Source organism: Trachypithecus francoisi, unplaced genomic scaffold (genome assembly GCF_009764315.1).
Source record: "Trachypithecus francoisi isolate TF-2019V2 unplaced genomic scaffold, Tfra_2.0 Lachesis_group1, whole genome shotgun sequence".
Taxonomy (NCBI): Eukaryota; Metazoa; Chordata; class Mammalia; order Primates; family Cercopithecidae; genus Trachypithecus; species Trachypithecus francoisi.
In genome coordinates this window covers 45,539,413-45,555,440 of record NW_022681454.1, presented here as the reverse complement: position 1 = coordinate 45,555,440, position 16,028 = coordinate 45,539,413, and the positions used below count along the sequence as shown (strand labels likewise).

At 38.6% G+C, this 16,028-nt stretch overlaps 1 protein-coding gene across 1 annotated transcript in view; it reads right to left on the bottom strand.

Moving 5' to 3' along the window:
* The window catches only part of HSD17B11 (hydroxysteroid 17-beta dehydrogenase 11), a 58,290-nt gene that overhangs the window by 13,313 nt on the left and 28,949 nt on the right, over nt 1-16,028 (bottom strand). Inside the window, exon 5 of the mRNA XM_033214138.1 lies at nt 12,898-13,035. Within this exon, the coding sequence (XP_033070029.1) occupies nt 12,898-13,035 (138 nt within the window). The remainder of the gene's footprint in view (nt 1-12,897; nt 13,036-16,028) is intronic.

Genomic DNA, 16,028 nt, shown 5'->3' with positions numbered 1-16,028 from the left:
GCTTTGTTGACAATTGGCAAAAGAATTCTACAAGATTGTGGAATTCACAATCTGGCATTGATCAAAAATTGGCAAATCAAATTAATGATCTTAGACAAACTGTCATTTGGATGGGAGATAGGCTCATGAGCTTAGATCATTGTTTCAAGTTACAGTGTGACTGGAATACGTCAGATTTTTGCATTACACCCCAAGTTTATAATGAGTCTGAACATCACTGGGACATGGTTAGATGTGATCTACAGGGAAGAGAACATAATCTCACTTTAGACATTTCTAAATTAAAAGAACAAATTTTTGAAGCCTCTAAAGCTCACTTATCCATTGTGCCTGGAGCTGAGGCATTAGATCAAGTGGCAAAAAAATCTTTATGGATTAAACCCCACAACTGGGATTAAGTCTATTGAGAACTCTACTGCAGTAAATTTTGGAATTATGTGTCTCTGTTTAATTGGCTTGTTTTTAGTGTACCGAACCAGTCAAAGAATCCTCCGTCAAAATCGAGAGAACGAACAAGCCTTCATCGCCATGGCACATTTATATAAAAGGGAGAGAGGATGTTGCAGGAAGTCAGTGACTCTGAACGGAGGGACCCGCTGAAGCCACAGCAGAAAAACATAAAATGTGAAGATTTCATGGACACTTATTAGTTCCCCAAATTAATACTTTTATAATTTCCTATGTCTGTCTTTACTTTAATCTCTTCATCCTATCATCTTCTTTGTAAGCTGAGGAGGATATATGTTACCTCAGGCCCCTGTGATGACTGAGTTAACTGCACAAATGGTTTGTAGAGCATGTGTGTTTGAACAATATGAAATCTGGGCGTCTTGAAAACAGAACAGAATAACAGTGATGTTCAGGGAACAAGGGAGGTAACCTTGAACTGGCCGCAACAGAGGCATATTTCTTCTCTTTTCTTTAACAAATAGGAGAAATATTGCTGAATTCTTTTTCTCAGCAAGCAACATCCCTGAGAAAAAGAATGTGCTCTGAGGGTAGGCCTATAAACCACCCCCTTGGAAGCGTGCCGCCTTTTACAGTCGAAGCTGAAGAGATGAAATCAGCCCTGGTCTCCTGTAGCGCTCCCAGGCTTATTAGGAAGAGGAAATTCCCGCCTAATAAGTTCTGGTCAGACAGGTTGTCTGCTCTCAAACCCTGTTTCCTGATAAGATGTTATCAATGACAATGCGTTCCTGAAATTTCATTAACAATTTTAATTTTAATTTTGCCCCATCCTGTGGTCCTGTGATCTCACCCTGCCTCTACGTGCTTTGTGATATTTTATTACCTTGTGAAGTATGTGATCTCTGTGTTGGTACCAGAAACTGAGGCAATTGCAGGAGTTGCTGATGGCCTTGCAAATCTTAACCCTGTCACTTGGGTTAACACCATCTGAAGTACTACTATTGTAAATTTCATATGAATCCTTGTGTGCCTGTTCTGTCTACTGTTAGTTTGCAGGTATACCCAACAATTCCAAAGAGACAGCGACCATCGAGAACGAGCCATGATGATGATGGCGGTTTTGTTGAAAGAAAAGGGGGAAATGTGGGGAAAAGAAAGATCAGATTGTTACTGTGTATATATAGAAAGAAGTACACATAAGAGACTTCATTTTGTTCTGTATTTGAGATGCTGTTAATCTGTGACCCTGCCCCCAACCCTGTTCTTGCAAGAGACATGTGCTGTGGTGACTCAAGGTTTAACGGATTTCGGGCTGTGCAGGGTATGCTTTGTTAAGCAAGTGCCTGAAGGCAGCTTGCTGGTTAAAAGTCATCACCATTCTCTTAATCTCAAGTACCCAGGGACACATACACAGCGGAAGGTCCCAGGGACCTCTGCCTAGGAAAGCTAGGTATTGTCCAAGGTTTCTCCCCATGTGATAGTCTGAAATATGGCCTCGTGGGAAGGGAAAGACCTGATCGTCCCCCAGTCTGACACCCGTGAAGGGTCTGTGCTGAGGAGGACTAGTATAAGAGGAAAGAGGGCCTCTTGGCAGTTGAGACAGAGAAAAGCATCTGTCTCCTGCCCATCCCTGGGCAATGGAACTTCTCAGTGTAAAACCTGATTGTATGTTCTATTTACTGAGAAAGGAGAAAACCGCCTTAGGGCTGAAGGTGGGATGTGCTAGCGGCAAAGCTGCTCTTTATGCACTAAAAAGGTTTATGGAGATGTCTGCATATGCACATCAAGGCACAGTACTTTTCCTTAAACTTATTCATGTCACAGAGATCTTTATTCATATGTCTTACTGCTGACCTTCTTCCTACTATGATCCTATTATCCTGCCACTTCCCTTTTCTAAGATCGTAAAGATAATGATCAATAAATACTGAGGGAACTCAGAGACCGGTGCCGGCGTGGGTCCTCTGTATGCTGAGCTCCGGTCCCCTGGGCCCGCTTTTTCTTTCTCTATACTTTGTCTCTGTGCCTCACTTCTTTTCTCAAGTCTCTCATTCCACCTAAGGAGAAACACCCACAGGTGTGGAGGGGCAGGCCACCCTTTCAAGTCTACAAATAAGAATTATAGAAGTACCCAAGATTCAAAAATAATTGAGCTAGATTAGGTCTGACAAGTTTACTTTTAAGCTTTAAGCAGTCTTGGGAAAAAAATCAGGTACTATTATACGAGTTTTATTATATACTCAGTCTCTTTAGTGAACAATTCCTAAAGCATCAGAGGAATTAGAACATGACAGGTATGTGCCCACCTTTAGGCCCTTCATCTCCACATGATATGCTTATATTTATTAGGTCTTTGTTTTTTATTGTTATTTTTTGTTTTTGCTTTTTGAGGCAAGGTCTCACTCTGTCACCCAGGCTGGAGTGCAGTGGTGAGATCTCAGCTCACTGTAACCTCCACCTACTGGGTTCAAGCGATTCTCCCGCCTTGGCCCCTCAGGTAGCTGGGACTACAGGTGTCCGCCACCACTCCAGGCTATTTTTTGTATTTTTAGTAGAGATGGGGTTTCACCATATTGCCCAGGCTGGTCTTGAACTCCTGGGCTCAAGTGATCTGCCAGCCTCGGCTTCCAAAAGTGTTGGGATTATAGGTGTGAACTACTGCACTTAGGTTTTGGCTTTGTTACTTAGTTCCATGTTACATCTTTGCCAGGTAATCACTCAAGTATATGTACCACAGACTAGCAAGTGGCCCCCAAAAAGTGGCTTTTAGGCTGGGGGTGATGGTTCAGGCCTGTAATCCCAGCACTTTGGGAGGCTGAGGCGGGTGGAGTGCTTGAGCCCAGGATTTCGAGACCAGTCTAACCATCACGGCAAAATTGTGTCTCTACAAAGAAATACAAAAGAAAATTAGCCAAGAGTAGTGGTACACTCCTGTAGTGCTAGCTACTCAGGAGGCTGAGGCTAGAGGATCCCTTGAGCCTGGGAGGTCGAGGCCACAGTGGGCCATGATTGTTCCATTGCACTCCAGCCTTATTTATTTAGAGACAGAGCTAGACCTGTCTCTAAATAAATAAATAGATAAATGGCTTTAAAAAAAAATCAGTTACAGAAGTGCACTTAGAGAGGAGCTGCACAAGAGTTGGTACTGAGATTTTTTTAACATTTTATTAATGACTTAGAAAAAAATGATACATAATTAAAGGTACTCATGAAATTTGCCATGCCACTAAACTATCTGGGTGGCTAACATTTTGGGGAGGCATATTTTTAATGTGTGTGTCTAGTTAAAAGAAGTGAGATGCCAGGCGTGGTGCTCAATGCCTGTAATCCCAGCACTTTGGGAGGTCAAGGCAAGCAGATCACTTGAGGTCAGGAGTTTGAGACCAGCCTGGCCAACATTATGAAACCCCATCTCTACTAAAAATACAAAATTAGCCAGGCATGGTGGCAGGCACCTGTAATTCCAGCTACTCGGGAGGCTGAGGCAGGAGAATCACTTGAACCCGGGAGGCAGAGACTGTAGTAAGCCAAGATCGTGCCACTGCACCCCAGCCTGGGCGACAAAGTGAAATTTTGTACCCCCCCCCCCAAAAAAAGAAGTGAGGCAAAAAGTACTGGATGTGCGGATGTGCCAGGCAGAGTGACTCATGCCTGTAATCCTAGCACTCTGAGAGGCTGAGGCAGGAGGATCACTTGAGCCCAGGAGTTGGAAACCAGCCTGGGCAAGATGGTGAGATCTCATCTCAAAAAACAAACAAACAAACAAAAAAAACTGGATGAAATTCTTTAGAAAAAAATAAAGAATAATTCATTCAGAAAAAAATACATGTTTTGAAGTAAAATTGGGACAACTGAGAAGTATAATATTGTATTTAAAAGTGAGCATGATTATTGGATCCATGAAGGAGAGTAGAGCTTAAAAATATATAAGCTTTAATTCTCAGCACAGTTCATTCATTTATTAGAATATTGTGTTCACCATGGGACCCTGAAGCAATAGTATTACATCTGAAAATCTTGGAGATTTCACGGGAGAGGAGATGTAATAATGAAATCAATGGCTTTTGGCCTAACGGAAGCAAAAAATCAAAGGCAATAGAAGCTTGCAGCGTAAACAGGTAGGGGTATCAAGGAGGATGAATCCAGAAACTGAAGGATGCTATGCCTTGAAAAGCATTTAGAGGGAAATTCACTTTGTAGCACATTGCTACCAGACTTCAATATTCTCAAGCTCCATGAAAGCTTATAAACATCTGTGTAAATAGAGCACTCTCTCATCCACACTGTGGCTTTGCTAACCTACCTATTAAGTGGTGCTGCATTCACCAAACTTTTCTAGTGTACCCGACTTCTTTACCTAAGGTTTTTAGCCCCTGTCAGATAACTTCTCATTGAAATATAATGACTGTTCAATATCATAATTTTAAAAGCCAAAAGAAAAGGCTTTCAGAAAAAACTCAATTTCTTAGCAAAATAATATCTTATTAAAATGTCAGTATGTGGAAACATTTTTTCTCCTGACATTCTAAAGTTAATGAGAGTTACAAATCCTATTAAACAAATCTTCTTAATGGATTTTGTAGAAACTATCCAAAAACACTTCAGGCCAATCTGCTGGGGTGGGAAAGGAGAGTGCATGTTGGGGTAGAGAAATACTGAGGGGGAAAGAGTTTTTTCAGTCTGAAGGATTGTATTTGATGACCTACTTTAACCACTTAAGTAATAAGTAATTTTGGGGAAAACATTTCAACTCCTTTTTTTTCTGAGACAGAGTCTCGCTCTATCGGCCAGGCTGGAGTGCAATGGTATGATCTCAGCTCACTGCAACCTCCGCCTCCCAGGCTCAAGCAATTCTCCTGCCTCAGCCTCCCAAGTAGCTGGGGTTACAGGCATGTGCCACCACGACCAGCTAAGTTTTGTATTTTTAGTAGAGATGGGGTTTCACCATGTTGGCCAGGCTGGTCTCGAACCCCTGAGCTCAGGTAATCCTTCTGTCTCGGCCTCCCAAAGTGCTGGGATTACAGGCGTGAACCACCACGCCCGGCCTCAACTCTTTAAATCTCAGGTTTGTTTTTGTTATTTCCTAATCTGAAAAATAAGGGTAGTGCAGTGGTGCAGTGGCAAATGTTTAACCACTGGCTCTCTAGGGGACAAAAATCCCAGTTTAGTAGGATTTGTTGATTTCCACAGTGTAAATATTCCCACAACAACTAATTTTAAACTATCTACATGACATCATTGAATGAGTACTACTATACAAGCCAGCACCAGCACTCCACTGGGAATATGATGGTTAAATGGAAATGTATATATACAAGCACTTTACACAGTTACACTACACAAATGTTACATGAGGCATTTTCTTATATAACATCTTTTTATGGTACTAGTCAATAAAAACTAGTATCTTTCTGTGACACACACATACAAACTCCTAAATTTTTAGAGAAAAAATAAATTGTGTTATGTACATTACAGATGGGAAATTAGATATTTTAAAACTATGTTCAACAGAAATAAATCTTGGGTGCCCCCAAAATGATCAGAACACTCAATTACACCTAATCTAATAAATTCAGGTTATGCAGCATTGTTTCTATCATTAGTTGGAAAGAGATAACTTATTTCAGGAAAAATACATTTAACTAAAAATTGCTTGTGTAGCTAACAAGAGATCTCCAAAATATTATACATGAAGCAAACCCGTCAGAATTAAAGAGAGGGGGACATAAGACAGTTTCAACAATAATAGTTAGGGACTTTAATTTCCACTTTCAACTACATATTGAAGAACCAGACAGAAGACCCCAAGAAATAGAAGACTTGAATAACACTATAAATCAACTGTACCTAACAGATATATGTAAAACACACCATCCCAACAATAGCAGAATACACATTATTCTCAAGAACACATGGAAAATTTTCTCCCAGATAGACTATACATCAGACCACAAAGCAAATCTCAATACGTTTTAAAAGATTAAAATTATACAAACTATGTTCTCTGACTACAATGGAGTAAAATCAGAAAATAACAGAAGGAAAATTGGAAAACTCGCAAATATATAGAAATTAAACAGTACCCCTAAATAAACAATGAGACAAATGAGAAACCACAAGAAATTAGAAAATACTTAGAGGTGAACACAACAAATCAAGATTTATGGGATGAGGTGAGCATAGTGACTCAAGTCCATAATCCCAGCACTTTGGAGGCCGAGGCAGGAAGACTGCTTGAGCCCAGGAGTTTGAGACCAGCCTGGACAACTGAGTGAGACCCCATCTCTACAATTTTTAAAAATTAGCTGAGTGTGGTGGCACGCACTTGTAGTCCTAGCTACTCCAGAGGCTGAGACAGGAGGATCGCTCAAGCCCAGGAAGGTAGAGGCCGCAATGAGTTATGACTGCACCACTGGCCCTCCAGCCTGGGTGACACAGTGAGGCTCTATCTCAAAAAATAAAAATAAATAAATAAAGACCTATGAGGTGCAGTGAAAGCAGTGCTCAGAGGCAAATTTATAGCTGCAAATGCCTGCATTAAAAAAAAAAAGATCTCAAATCAATAAAGTGAAATTCCACATTAAGAAACTATAGAAACTAAAAATAAAAACAAAACAAACCCAAAGCAAGCAGGAAAAAAAGATTGAAGCACAAATGAATGAAATAGAGAACAGAAAAACTACAGAATCAGTGAAACTGAAAATAGGTTATTTAAAAAGATAAACAAAATTAGCAAACCTTTAGCTACACTGACCAAGGCAAAAATAGAGAAGACTCAAACTACTAAAACCAGGAATGAAGGCAGGGACATTCCTGCTGACCTTACAGAAATAAATAAGATTATAAGAGAATACCAGGACAATTGCAGGCCAACAAATTAGAAACCTACATGAAATATACAACTCTCAGGAATACACAAACTACCAAAACTGACTCAAGGAAAAACGGAAAATCTGAGATCTTTAAGAAGAGACTGAATCAGAAATCAAAAAACTTCCAGGAAAGAGAAGCTCAGGACTAGATGGCTTCATAATGAATTCTACCCAATGTTTAAAAAGGAATTAACACCAATCCTTCTCAAATTCTTCCAAAAAAATAGAACAGGAAGAAATTCTTAACTCATTCTCTGAGTCCAGAATTAACCTTATACAACAAACAGAGTAAGAGATCACATGAAAACTATTGACCAGTATCTCTTAGGAATATAGATGCAAAAATCCTCAACAAAAGATTAGCAAATTAAATCTAGCATTATATTAAAAGAACTACACACCATTATCCCAGGAATACAAAGCGGCTCACCATACACAAAACAATTATTATTTATATTTATTATATTTATTATTATATATTTATTATATATTTTTATTATAATATTTATTACTATTTTAATAAAATGAAGTGAAAAAACCTAAACAATCATCTCAGTAGGCATCAAACACACATTTGACATGATACAACATTCCTTTGTGGTAAAAATACTCAACAAACTAGGAACAGAAGGGCATTTCTTCAACCTGTTTTATAAGCATTTGTGTAATGCAGTCTGATTTATATAATCAAAATGGAGTAGCAAAGATAGCAGGACTTACTAAATATAAAAGGATGGGCCGGGTGTGGTGGTCCATGACTGTAATCCCAACATTTTGGGAGGCCGAGGCAGGCGGATCGCTTGAGTCCAGGAGTTTGAGACCAGCCTGGCCAACAGGGCAAAAGCCCTGTTTCTACTAAAAATTCAAAAATTAGCTGGGCCTGGTGGCATGCACCTGTAATCCCAGCTACTTGGGAGGCTGAGGCAGGAGAATTGCTTGAATCCGGGAGGTGGAGGCTGCAGTTAGCTGGGATCATACCACTGCACTCTAGCCTGGGCGACAGAGCGAGACCCTGTCTCAAACATAAATAAATAATTAAATGAATGAAAATATTATTGTTGGCCCACTTAATGACAAAAATATCATATTAATATAACATGGGAGTACTGTCTTTTTCCTATCATACTAGCAAAGATTAAAAGTGTGCTAAGCTGGGTGTGGCAGCTCACGCCTATAGCCCAGCTACTTGGGACGCTGAGGCAGGATCAGCCTGGGGAACAAAGCAAGACCTTGTCTCTAAAAGAAAAAAAAAAAAAAAAATATATATATATATATATATTAAAAATTTTTTAAAATTATTTCTTGAAATTCAAGTTTAACAAAAATAACTGAGAGTAAAAAAAAATCGGAACACCTGATTTACATTTAATTCCAATAAACCCAGATTATGCTGTATTATACCTTTATAGTAAACAGTTTCTTTGCAGTGTGTGTTAGCTGTGTAAATATAAGAACCAATAAACTACATCTTAGATATGCTCTCAAACAGAATTTAAGTTCCAACATTAATATGAAACAAAATATTTATAATTCAGCCATTTAGATACCGGTTCAATTTTCTTTATTCAGAAAGGCCTATGTAGCTTAATCTGAATCTCAGTAACTGGGCAAGTTACTTAATTTCTCTAAACCTCAGACATCTCTCATCTACTGAAGAAGGACTAATAACATCTCCCCCAAAGTATTGTTGTGAGGTTTAAGAAAATGACATTTTATTTGGTGTCTGACATGTAAACCGGTATTTAATGAGGAATGCGTTCTCTCTTCTAATTAGAAGTACTAAGTTTCTATATTAAAACTAACTTCATCTTTGGAGTCTACTTTAGTACCAGCTTAGCCTCAAAGAGGTTCATATGTCAGGACCAATATTCTAGGCCCTTCCTTGGTCAGGTTTATATTCAGCCTAGAATCATCTTAGCCTCTGTTCACACTTTTCCCCCAGAGTGGGCTTCCTAATTCTTTTTTAATGGCACTAGTAAGTTTTGTCAGGAGAGGGCACTGGAGCCCACATTAAGGTCAGCTCTGTGCGGTCTTGTCAAGGGGGCAAGGTTAAAAAATTCAATTATAACTTTTGAAAATAGGATGTCTGTTTTTAACTACTGAAAGACAGTTTGACTTAAAAACTTGACTCAAATATGTTATTTTAGTATCCACATACTGAAAAAGAAATTGAGGAAACTGGCAAGTTTTATCTTCAACATCTGCTTTCAGTTTTACTGAAGCTTATCCTCATCACTCTCATTCCTCAGATCTATTTCCCAACCTGAAAAACTTATCTGTCCCTTCTCTTCTCTCTTCAGACTCCAGTTAGGGTTTTCTTGTTTAATATTGATAAATTTAAACATTGACCTCTAAAATAAATACTCTTACTTTCGTTTTCTAACAAAATTGTGTATTAAAAAAGATTTTAAAGACTATTTGATAGATTCTTGGGGGCTTGAGATATTTGGACAGCTCCCAAATTTCTGTCTAATGTTGGCTTTCTATTCTGCTTCCCTGTGGGATGACTTAAATTAATTGTATTTAAAATAGAACCTGGGGGCCGTGGATCACCTGTCAGGAGTTTGAGACCAGCCTGACCAATATGGTGAAACCCCGTCTCTACTAAATAAAAAACAAAATAAAATAAAATAATAAAATAAAAATAAAATAAAATAAAATAGAACCTGTTAGGATGGGTGTGGTGACTCACGCCTGTAATCCCAGCACTTTGAGAGGCTGAAGTTGGCAGGATGACTTGAGTCCAGGAGTTTCAATTGAGTTCAAGGAGCCCTTGAGCCCAGCCTGTGCAACACAGGGAGACCCTGTCTCTACAAGAAATTTAAAAATTAGCCAGGTGTGGGGACACATGCCTGTGTGGTCCCAGGTACTGGGGAGGCTGAGGTGGGAGAATTGCCTGAGCCCAGGAGGTCAAGGCTGCAGAGAGTTTTGATTGTGCCACTGCATCCAGCCTGGGTGACAGAGTGAATTCCTGTCTCAAAAAAAAAAAATTTAAACATTTTTAAAAAAAGAAAAAAAAAAATAGAACCCATTAAGCCTTCAAGTGGCCACACTGAATATTTTTCATTAGTTTTAAATACATTTTCAACAAAGGCAGCTGAATTGGGGGAAAGATAGGGAAGTTTGAGGGGGCAGAATAAAACTTAAAAATTGAATCGTGGCTGGATGCAGTGACTCATGCTTATAATCCTGGCACTTTGGGAGGTGAGGTGGAGGTGGGAGAATTGCTCAAGGTCAATTCGAGACCAGCCTGGGCAAATAGCAAAACCCTGGCTCTCAAAAAAAAAAAAAAAAAAAAAAAAAAAAATTAGCTGGGCATAGTGGCACACACTGTAGTCCTACTCAGGAGGCTGAGGTGGAGGGCTTCTCCAGCCCAGTTCAGGGTTACAGTGAGCCACGATCACACCACTGCACTTCAGCCTAAGTGAGACCCTGTCTCAAAAACAAAACACAACTAAGCAAAATTGAATCTCGTAATTACAATAAAATTGGGACTCCAAAAGTCTATCCAAGTAAGCATGTGAACTTATAATATGAATTTAATATCAGTGAGGAAAATGATGTATTATTTGATAAATAGTACAGAAAACTCATTAACTATTTGGAAAAAACAAACTATACTGTGACCTTACTTCTTAAATCAAAATAAATTTGGGTGGGGCAATGATTTAAGTATGAAAAATGCAACTATAAAATATATGCTAGAAAAAATATGGGTAAATATTTTCATAAGCTCGGAATGAGAAACACCTTTCTAAACACCTCACAGAACCTAAAGGCCATGAGAAAAAAGTCCCTAAGAAAATTTTAATGTAAAACTAAATGAAAATAGGTTTAAAAGCAAGCAAGCAAACAAACAAACAAACAAAAAAACTGGGGAAAAAACCGTATGTGATATATAAAGGGGCTTCTCAAATGTATGAAGAATTATTTCTTATGTATCAATTAAAAATCTCTAGAGCTCAGCTGGGCGTGGTGGCTCATGCCTGTAATCCCAGCACTTTGGGAGGCCAAGGCGGGCGGATCACTTGTGGCCTGGAGTTTGAGAACAGCCCGGCCAACATGGTGAAACCCCGTCGGTATTAAAAATACAGAAATTAGCCGGGCGTGGTGATGCGTGCCTGTAATACCAGATACTCGGGAAGCTGAGGCATGAGACTCGCTTGAACCTGGGAGGTTGAGGTGGCAGCGAGCCGAGATTGTGCCACTGTACTCCAACCTGGGCGACAGAGTGAAACCCTGTCTCAAAAAAACCAAAAAACAAACAATCAAACAAAAACAACTCTAGAGCTCAATAGCAAAAAGTGAGCTGATGCCACGGAAACAGGCAATTCATAAAAGAAGTCAAATGTCCAAAAATCATAAGCAAACATGAATGTAGCTAGTCATCAGGGTAAAACTAAAGATGATTCTTCGTGTATTGGATTGGCAGTGATTAAAAGAGTCACAGAAAGCAGACTGGTGAAGAAGTAGAGAGTAAGGTGCTCTCCCTGCACCGTGGGTAGGAATGCAAATCAGTGCAGCATTTCTGGAGGGGAGTTTGGCAATATGTAGGAATATTTACAAGTTATATACCCTTTGGCCCAGTAATCCCCCTTTATGAATCTACCTGAAGGAGATAATTATCCAAAAGTGAAAATACGTGTGCCCAAGCATGCTTATTGCTGAATTGCTGTAAAAATCCAGAACACTAAAAACAACCCTAAAATCATCACTAGGAGATGCTATTGCTCCCAATAATCAATACAATTTATTATAATGCTCTGTACTTTATTAGATGTCTATAACATAATGCTGAGGGAAGTATGCAGTATACTTGCTGCTTCCAGGACCCTATGTGTAACATACACCAGTTATATAAAATTCAGAGAAGTCTAGAAGGATGTTCATCAAAATTTTAAGAGTGATTTCCACTCGATAGACGGTTTTAAGGAGATTAAAAAAGAAACTTTTTGATTTGTATTTTTCAGTAACATTGGAATCTAAACAAATAAGTATGCATTATGTTTACAAAGACATTAAAGCTATTTCTAAAAGGAGAAAACATTAAAAATTATCTTCAAATTAATCCTTTATAATTTTATTTTTTAACCAAGGAAAGAATATGATCTGGTACTCCTTTTGGAGGCTAATCTCTAGATTACCAAAGGGAAGTGTTTTTCACATGTGGTCCTGGGTTATCTCTATCAGAATCACCTATGATAATTACCTTTTTTAAAAGTAGAGTTCCAGGCCCCCTTCCCTGCCACTACCCTACCCCAACCAAACTCAGTTAAGTCAACATATCTGAGGGTGAGGGCCCTGCATAGTTCCCAAGCACACCTGGTGACATGTTTGTATATTTATGCCTGTGAATCATTACTCAGGAGAAGAAAAAAGGAAGACTTCGCAAGTTTACCTATGTCATTCATGTTTACTTTTTCAGTCACTCTCCCTTGCTTTCTCTCTTTTTGGCTTTCCACCTGTTTTCCCACAATCTGCAGAAGCTGAAATCAAAATGAACTAAGAGCATTAACTATCAGGTGTTTCAGGGATTAAAACATTTAGGAAAACCCACAGAATGGCTGGTATTCATAGCAACCACCAATACTTTTGTCTCAATTTCTCAACTTACCTTGTACTTGGATTTTTGATGAAGCCAGTGTTTATGAAGTTAGGACAGAGACATGTTGTTTTGACTCCAGTTATTTGCAAGGCAGCCAGTTCATCTGTCAAAGCTTTATGAAATCCAACAGCAGCAAACTTGCTTGAACTGAAAATAAAGAGAGAGTTTACAAAATAATTCAAGAATTCGGAAATGTCTGCCTTTTTCCCTCAGTTCAGAATGGTCCTCTGCAGAGCAATGTAGGCATTCCCTGAATCTCAGGCCCCAGTCCAGACCGACTGCATCAGAGCCTACATCTTACAAGATTCTCAGGTAAATCTGTAGGCACATTAAGGTCTAAGAAGCACTGACACAGAAGATTTACTGCATCTTAGCATCACTTATGGAATAAGAACTTTTCCTTAAAAAGCCTTTTAAAGAAAATTAGCAGAATATTTGTTTTTGTTGTTGTTCCACAAAATTCAGTGTCACTATAAGCTCTTCCTTATTTATTTTAAGATGTTCACAGAATTTGCTGAAAACTTTTCCTGGATAAATCCTATTCTTCTTTTAAGTCAAAGCTTCACTTCCTCAAAGAGGCCTTTGCTAACCCCCAGTCTAAATTATTTTCTCATTATATAGTAGTTCTCAGTTTTCTATGATAGTATCTATCTCAGATTTGTAACTGAACACTCAATTGAGATTAATTTTTTTTTTTTTTTTTTTTGAGACAGAGTCTCGCTCTGTCGCCCAGGCTGGAGTGCAGTGGTGCAATCTCGGCTCACTGCAAGCTCCGCCTCCCAGGTACATGCCATTCTCCTGCCTCAGCCTCCCAAGTAGCAGGGACTACAGGCGCCCAGCACCACGCCCACCTAATTTTTTGTATTTTTAGTAGAGATGGAGTTTTACCATGTTAGCCAGGATGGTCTCGATCTCCTGATCTTGTGATCCTCCCGCCTTGGCCTCCCAAAGTGCTAGGATTACAGGCATGAGTCACCACACCTGGGCAAGATTAAGTTTTTTAAAACATCTGTCCCCCACACCTCTCCTATAAGCTCCATGACTGTTTTGGTCATCAGTGAGTCTCCAGGGCCTAGCACAGTGATTGCTCTTAGGTGCTCAAGGAATATTTGTCAAATGAGTGAATCACAATGCAAAGTGTTTCTTACTGTAACAGCTCTTTCATTTGGAAATAGTAGTGAAATTACTTACTCTAAATGGACATTACTTTCTCAGGTTTTTTTTTTTAAAGGGCTTTATTAAGATATAAATTCATATATCATACAAAGCATTCACTTAATGTACAATTAAATGGTTTTTGATATATTATTAACTTTTTAAAAATTGTGGTAATAATATATATCATGTAAAATTTGTCATTTTAACCATTTTTAAGTGTGCAATTCAGTGGCATTAATTATCAGATAATCTTTTATTCTGTTAAATCTGTATGAATTAGCAATTACACAAAGTAGCTATGAATTCTGGCCAGTTAATCTATGCTTTGGAAGACAGAAAGCTGTGGAAATGTCTCTCTTACCTTTTTATAAAAAGCTTAGGCACATATTGAAGGTGATATAGTTTGGCTGTGTCCCCACCCAAATCTCATCAACAATTGTAGTCCGAATTGTATTCGCCACATGTTGAGGGAGGGCACTCGTGGGAGGTGATTGGATCATGGGGGCAGTTTTCCCCATGCTGTTCTCATGATAGTGAAGGAGTTCTCACAAGATCTGATGGTTTTATAAGTGTTTGGCAGTTCATCTCTTGCTCTTAATCTCAATCTCTCAATCTCTCTCTCTCTCTCTCTCTCTGTCTCCTGCTGCCATGTAAGACATGCCTGCTTCCCCTTCCTCCATAATTGTAAGTTTCCTGAGGCCTCCCCAGCCATGCATGAACCTCTTTCCTTTATAAATTGCCCAGTCTTCGGCAGTTATTTATAGCAGGGTGAGAGTGGACTAATACAGAAGCCTTAAAAGAAAGATTGCTGGATTAAATTATATGAGATTAAAAGGTTCTGTATACTGAAAAACAACATAAATAAAAATCATATCTAAAATAGATTACTATGTGCTAGACATTGCCCTCTGTTATTCTGATGCATTTTGGAGTTTTTTGGGGAGTCTTTCTCTGTCACCTAGGCTGGAGTGCAGTGATGCAATCATAGCTTCAACCTAGGAACTTCTCTGCTCAAGCAATGTATCACCTCAGTCTCCCAAGTAGCTGGGACTAAAGGGTGTGTGCCACAACACTTGAATAATTATTTTACTTTATTGTAGAGATGCGGGTCTCGTTACGTTGTATAGGTTGGTCTCAGACTCCTGGGTTCAAGTCATACTCTTGCCTCAGTCTCTCAAGGCACTGGGATTATAAGTGTGAGTCACAGTACCTGGCTTATTCTAAATAATTATTTCATTGAATCTTCATAACACCCCTATAAAATCTATTATGATCCTCATTTACCAAAGATGAAACTGAGGTAAAGAGGGGTTATCAAACTTGCCTAAAGATACAATACAAAGTGGTAGAATCAGGTTTTACAGGTGGGTAATAAACCAGGTTTATATATGATATGCTCTAAACTTTATGAACTCCAAGCAAATTAAAAGGCAAGTGACAAACTGGTAAAGCATTTGCAACATATAAGACAAAGATAAGGTTAATATGTGGCAACTTTTATAAAGGAATAAGACAGTACTCTAATAGATAAATGGCTAAAGGGCATTCATGGAAAAATCTTAATATAAAAATACCAGTAGATATAGGCATATAAAAATGATTTACATTAGGAATAATTCATATAAAAGCAAAGGAAAACAAGACAGAATTCTTGCCTAGCAGTAATTATAAGGATATGAAGAAATTTTTATCTGAGTTTTTTTCAAAGTACAGATTTTTCACCTCATAGAATTGAATCTAGCAATCTTTTCAAGTCTTCATTCAATATATGTCAAACTTTTAAAAAAGTGATAAAAACTTTCTTTCCACAGCTTTCTATTTTTCAAAGCACAGGTTAACTGGTAGCCTTTTCTGGAAGGCAATTTGGCAAAAGGTATCAAATTCATTAAAAGTATGCCATGCTCTTAGATCCAGTGTTTATCCCAAGGAAATTATCAATCATGTCTCCAAAGATTTATGTTCAAGGATAGTCCGTGGGGTAC